Below are 6,981 nucleotides of genomic sequence, written 5' to 3'. Positions count from 1 at the left end.
GCTGATAACGTGTTATAAAAAGAACTGGTATTTTATTGTTTCGCAGGAATTTAGATAATGGTGAAATTTTATACCCGTAGAAACTTTAACACTGATAGAAAGATTTTATCAGAGAGAGAAGAGAAGGTTGAGGTTTTGAGATGCGTAATACAACGAACGTAAATGTTCGTATATATAGAAAGAAATTCACTGTACAAATAGTACAGCGGACTCCACATTTTTTATATTTTTTACCATAAACGGCTGGCTGCTGGATTTCTTAGCTGTATTTCGTAACAGATTTCTTTTTTTCATATTGTTTACGATGATTTGAATGAGTGGATGAAAACACAAGAGAATGTGTGGCTAGAAAGTTTCCTACCTGCAGACCTACCACTTCAAACTGCAGACCTACCACTTCAAACAGTAGCCTATGTAGTCTCAGCTCAAATCTCATTAGGGATATTCTCGTCCATCTGAAGCTAAGACTGTAGTCGATTATCCACTAATATTGACTAAGGGTAGTCTTCTAATTTAGACTTCATTTGGATATATTTCCCTAAATCTTTCTACTTTCTATGCAAAAGTGTCATTTAGTTTCTACCAACCATGAAATATTCTCACGCTTAGTTTACATAGCACAAAACAATCTGAGCAACGCCAGTTATTTGACTATATATAATCAAATCCAGTATCCCCAGAGGTGAACTCGAAAAAGCTGATCATCTATATATGGATGAATAAACTCAACGGAAGTTAATAGTTTGATTAAATCAAGTAACAGTATAGTAGTGGATAATTTTTCTGCATATGTAGACTATAGATCAGTTCTTGTATACTTTTCTTGGCAACTTCTTGCTCTATTCACGTATACTTTTCTTGGCCACTTCAAAATTCAATTTGCTTTTTAAAAAGTTGGTCCATCTTATTAATTATAGAAGATACGAGACGTTTTCAAGTTTTGAGCAAATCGAGGGGCTAGATTGAAATAATGAAAGTAACGCCCATATATACTGTATTTTTTTTAAGTGTCCTCGTGATCATCTCCGTATATAAATCAAATCAAATCCAATCAAATAAATAAATTTGCAAAGTGTCGGGTGTTCAAACTCGCCGTTTAGTTTTACGTAAATCTCGGAACGAGTTTTGCGTTATTGGGACTTGCTCCGTCGTTGATCCTTCGCAGCTGTCATTAGTTTACATGGCGATGGCTGCAGCTGTAATCGTGCCTTTAGGCCTTCTCTTCTTCATCTTTGGTCTCCTCGTGAACCTCCTCCTAGTGAACTTCTCTTCTTCTTCTTCTTCTTCTTCTTTTACCTTCTCCGTATTAATTCACTGCTTTTTAGGGTTTCCGTACGCTGAAAAGATTCTTCTTCGTATTTAGGGGTTTAAGTATAAAGTTCCTCGAGAGTTATGTTGATTCTCTGTACTTGGTTTACTTCAGTTTGATGTTTACAAAACTTGTTCTTTAATTACAGGCAATTTGCTATGTCCTCATTCGACCACTGTCTAAGAACACATACAGAAAAATCAACCGGGTGCTTGCAGAAACCTTGTGGCTTTAGCTTGTCTGGATCGTTGACTGGTGGGCAGGAGTCACGGTATTATTTTCCCTATTTAGTAATATGATTAGGAAGCAAACATGTACCTGCTTATTATCTTTGTTACAGACTTACAGTAGCTTATATAAGTGTAGACATGACCTTATGTAGATTTTGTTTTTTAAGTTATATGACTTCCTCTAACACTTTCTTTTTCTTCTGTGCCAGATCAAAGTCTTTACTGATAATGAGACGTTTAATCGAATGGGTAAGTTCCTGTATTGTGAACTAAAATATAAAAATTCCTATATATGTGTTACGATTTGGATCTCAAAAGTGAGCAAAGTTGATAATCAAAGATGAAACACTGTTTTATTGAATAGAAAGATTGATTACAAAGGTTAAAATGTTCTGATCAAGATCTCTCTCACTAAGATCATCTCAGTAGCATCACTCTCCCCTCTATTAGCTTACTCAAACTTTCCATAACCTCCTCTTTCCCATCTCCCCCTCTAATATTTAGATAAAGCATAAAGATAAAGTAACTAAACCATAATAACTTTATGCTAACTATGGTTACGTGCTCTTTTCTAGTCAAGAGTCAGTGGCCATTTATCCCATTTGAATATACTGCTCTTATCAATATGTACAATATTTGTAACTTTCTCTATAATTCTCTTCCAGGCAAAGAACACGCTCTTGTCGTTTGTAATCACCGAAGTGATATTGATTGGCTTGTGGGATGGATTCTCGCTCAGGTACATGATTTAATCTCGGTGTTTCATGCGTCTTGTTTCTAGGCAATCGCTTTTGCTTGAATACTTAAATGGGAATCAACATAGACTTCTTGGTGAACACGCTTGTATACGTACAATGGGACCATGTATTGCTTTCTAGTTTCTAGTGAATATAGATTCCCTTAGCTAGAAGGTTACAGTGAATGTTCCACTGATGAGATAAGAGATCATATAGCATCATCATTTTTTTTTTTAGCATCATGAGATCATATTTTCTCTAGCATCATCATATTTTCTCTAACAAGCTCAATGTTATGCTTCATACATCTTTAATTTATTGTTTCATATCTTCTTACCTTGCAGAGGTCAGGTTGCCTGGGAAGCGCATTAGCTGTAACGAAGAAGTCTTCCAAATTTCTTCCAGTATGTGAATTTAAAGTTTACTTAGTAACCTTGAATTGTATTTCTTAATAGCTAGCTTTAAGTTAGAAACTTAATAACTAGCTTTGAGTTGAGAAAGCAATAATTTCTGTAGCTTTCATACACTATTCTCCTTTCTATTATGTCACATACTCTTGAGTATTCATATAATAGAATTGTCGCACATATACAGGTCATAGGCTGGTCAATGTGGTTCTCAGAGTATCTATTTCTGGAAAGAAACTGGGTAAAGGATGAAAGCACAATAAAGGTATGTGTTTCTATTCTTCTTGTGCAACTCATTTAATTAGTTTTTGCTTCTGTGTAAAACGTTTATGGTAAACCTCATAACCCTGAATATGCAGAATTTTCATCACCAGAACATGACGTATATCTGTTTATATAAATTATAGTCAGGTCTTCAACGCTTGAAAGACTTCCCTCAGCCCTTCTGGCTAGCCCTTTTTGTGGAGGGAACTCGCTTTACAGAGACGAAACTTAAAGCAGCACAAGAGTACGCAGCTTCCTCTGAGTTGCCTATCCCTCGAAATGTCTTGATTCCTCGTACCAAAGTAAGTTTGAATGTTCTTGTAGTTGTGGATCTTTTTTATACTTAATACTTTGATCACATCGACTTGGTGGTTGATGTTTGTGTGTTCTGTAGTGATTACTAAACTTGGCTTGTTAAATTTTCAGGGTTTTGTGTCAACAGTTATTAATATGCGTTCATTTGTCCCAGTCATTTATGATATGACCGTGGCTATTCCAAAATCTTCTCCTCCCCCAACAATGCTAAGACTATTCAAAGGACAACCTTCATTATCCATTTTCTTTACATTGTAACTGAGACTAATATAACCCTCTATCTTGTGGTATTTGCTGGTTTAGAGAGGGAAATGTCACCTTTGCTTCCATAATATGCATCCCAAATCTTTTTGTAACTAGCTGACCAGTCCCCAAACCATTGTTGCTGGTGTCAGGTACATGTTCACATCAAGTGTCACTCGATGAAAGACTTGCCTGAATCAGATGAGGCAATTGCATAGTGGTGCATAGATCAGTTTGTGGCTAAGGTATAAATATTATGTGTTTACTGATTTTTCTACTTCTCTGTTGTTGGGAACACACTTGGTCAAGATTTGTAGAGAAATTTTCATTCTGGACACACTCATCTCATCTCGGCTCTGTGGTACAGGATGCACTGTTAGACAAACACATAGCGGCAGATACTTTCTCCCATCAGCAAGAACAGAACATTGGCCGTCCCATGTAGTCTCTTGCAGTGAGTCTCTCAAAACATTCTCTTGTATTCATACATAAAAAACTCAAAAAAGTATCTTCATCTTTTCTTGCAGGTGGTTCTATCATGGGCCTGCATACTAACTCTCGGAGCAATGAAATTCTTGCACTGGTCAAATCTCTTTTCCTCATGGAAAGGCATGGCGTTATCAGCGCTTGGTCTAGGTATAATCACTCTCTGTATGCATATCCTTATCCGCTCCTCACAGTCAGAGCGTTCTACCCCAGCCAAGCCAAATGACCATCATCACTCAGAATCACCCCCCCAAACAGATGTGGAGAATGAGAAGTAAAAAAGATGATTCTAACAGATCAAACGACATACACAACAAGAAGCGTGTCAGTTTTGTTATAAGTAACCAAAAAAAAATATCCAAGTGAAATCCTCTAATATCATCAATTTTTGTCCAGTTACTAGTACTATCTACACTTTTATAGACCGTAGGATTTTTTTTGTTCTCAAGTCCTTGTATAATTAGATTTGAATTTGGGATTGATCTTAAGACTTGCTTTATTGAAAACAGTTTATTTTTGCAGCTTATGCAAGTCATATTACTGATAAGTTTAGGAAGATTACGGTAGCAGATATTATAAAGTGTGCGAAAGTGTCTGTAATACCATTCGCAGTTCATATGGGTGAAGTTTGTAGTGTTCACAAGCTTAAAATAAATCTCTATAAGCCAGAGGATTATCCTAAGCACACTGATATAACTGAAGCACACTTGGAAGAGACAATGACGGTTATGTTTTTGAGGAAGTTGGAAGATGCTGAGCATGCTATAGTTTTGTTATAAGTAACCAAAAAAAATATCAAAGTGAAATCCTTTAATATCATCAATTTTTTTTCCAGTTACTAGTACTATCTACACTTCAGTAGACCTTAGGACTTTTTTTGTTCTCAAGTGCATAGTCCTTGTATAACTGGATACTTTCTATTATTAGAATTGAATTTGGGATTGATCTTAAGACCTGCCTTATCGAAAACAGTTTATTTTTGCAGCTTATGCAAGTCATATTACTGATAAGTTTGAGGAAGATTACGGTAGCAGATATTATAAAGATTATGGAAGTGTCCGTAGCAGTTCAATGAGTTCATATGGGTGAAGTTTGTAGCACACTGATTTAACTGAAGCACACTTGGAAGAAACAATGACGGTTATGTTTTTGAGGAAGTTGGAAGATGCTGAGCATGCTATAGAGACTAACATGAAAAATGCTCTGTAGAATGGCATAAAAGTTGACGAAGAGACCGGTCCAAAATCTGGAAACGAAACAGATAATGATGATCAGGCCGAGGCCAAGGGTACGGAGGCGGGGTTGATCTTGATGCAGATGCACAGAAACGTAAAAAGCAAGCAACAGATGAGCAGGGTTATGAAGAAAGTTGTGACGATGAGAAGAACGAACCATCGTTCACTGGTGGAGTAGATGACCTTGTGATGGATAATGAGGATGAGAACACAGAAGGTTGGTTTACACAGTTTCTTAAAGCTGTTTCCCTTATGACTCTGATCTGTGCTAAGACCTCATTCTAAGGTGCACAGTGGCTTATTGTGGTGATCCTCAAGTGATATGGGAAGAGTTGCACAATCAACTTCTCAATTCCGCAGAATGACATTTGAAGCAGATGGAGAAGTGGACATACTAGAAACCCCTCGCCTAGAACATGGAGCACTGAGATGAAGTCATCAAGACTTGATTCGTCTGTCAAATCCTTAAGTGGAGCCTACTGCCGAATTTTCTCTATGGTTTTAAAGTTATACTATAGACTGTGTTCCCATTAATGGATAGTATCTGCCGACATATTGAGAAAACGTTTGGAGGCAAAGAGCTGCTGCATCTGTAGTGACCTTTTGATCTGATTTTATGTGTGATTACATGCAAAAATAATGCTATCAGCCCACTTTTGTATTTGTTTTACCTAATTTATGTTTGGTACCTTTTATTTTCTTAAATAATTTGTGTCGGTTTTGGATTATGTATTCCGAACACTTTTTTTCTTTATGTATTCCGAACACTATTGTGCCTTTTAATTTACCTAATTTATGTATGGCACCTTTTGATCTAATTCTATGAACTAAATCATAATCAAAATTTTGTACGCATAGAAAAATATCTTCTAGTTTTCACCAAACCAAACGTGTTAACTAGACAACTAATACCGGTCTAACAATACTAGAAAAGACTAAGCTTCCCGATCGCTCTCACGATCGTTGAGGACGGAGAGCTCCGAAGCCCTGACGCTTGACTCACGAGCAGCTGGAGAAGCATGCACTTCGTCTGATCTCGGGACGATCTCTGGATCGGCCGAAGGACCTTCAAGAAGAAGCGTCGGGTCTTCGCGCCGCTCTTCAGTCGGATGGGTAAGCGGAACATGAAGACTCGCTGCAGTCTCCGGATCGATCAAGCCGGCGTTGGACCCATACGGATCGAGACTCGCCAAGATTCGAGCATCCACAAATTGAGAGTCCAATACGAGAGGAGAAAGCGTGAGATCTTCCCCGGGTATCTCGCCCACCCTAAGCTTCTTGGCTTCCTCCTCGTATTTCTTCTCTTGCTCGGCGAATATCTCGATAGTAGCTTGCGAGATGTCGCTCCCAGCCCTCTTCAAAGCCTCAAGGCATTTCCTGGTTCCAAATGCTTGGCTATGAAGCAACCGGGCCTCCTCATAGGGACCTCGTCGCTCTTCTCGGGAACGAATCCTAGCGAAGCGACGATTAGCTTTCGCGGCCATCTCGACCTCAACTCTTCCCCTTTCCCTCGTCACTTCCAGGATCCTGGAGTCTCTAAGGCGCCTCATCTCTCTTTCATGAGACACAGCGAGCGAAACCTTCTCGCTCTCAAGTTCGGCGTTCTTCCGCTCGAGCTCACGAACGACTCCTCGGGATACCTCCAACTCGGCTTTGAGCTCGTCTCTTCGAGGGATGATGCGAGCAACCATCCCGTTAAGCCTCTCGACGTCAGCCCTCGACGCATTCAGCTGGCGAGCAGAAGCTTCCTCTTTC

At 38.7% G+C, this 6,981-nt stretch overlaps 1 protein-coding gene and 1 pseudogene across 1 annotated transcript in view; one reads left to right on the top strand and one right to left on the bottom strand.

Moving 5' to 3' along the window:
• Window positions 1-1,041: 1,041 nt before the first annotated feature.
• On the top strand, window positions 1,042-4,512 carry LOC106337648 (annotated as a pseudogene).
• A 1,649-nt stretch (window positions 4,513-6,161) lies between these two features.
• The window catches only part of LOC106338566, a 3,186-nt gene continuing 2,366 nt past the window's right edge, over window positions 6,162-6,981 (bottom strand). Inside the window, exon 5 of the mRNA XM_013777515.1 lies at window positions 6,162-6,976. Coding sequence (XP_013632969.1) covers window positions 6,162-6,976 — 815 coding nt within the window. The remainder of the gene's footprint in view (window positions 6,977-6,981) is intronic.

Source organism: Brassica oleracea, chromosome C4 (assembly GCF_000695525.1).
Source record: "Brassica oleracea var. oleracea cultivar TO1000 chromosome C4, BOL, whole genome shotgun sequence".
NCBI classification, from domain to species: domain Eukaryota; kingdom Viridiplantae; phylum Streptophyta; class Magnoliopsida; order Brassicales; family Brassicaceae; genus Brassica; species Brassica oleracea.
Note: the sequence above shows the minus strand (reverse complement) of the source record. Positions and strands in the feature narration are given on the sequence as shown.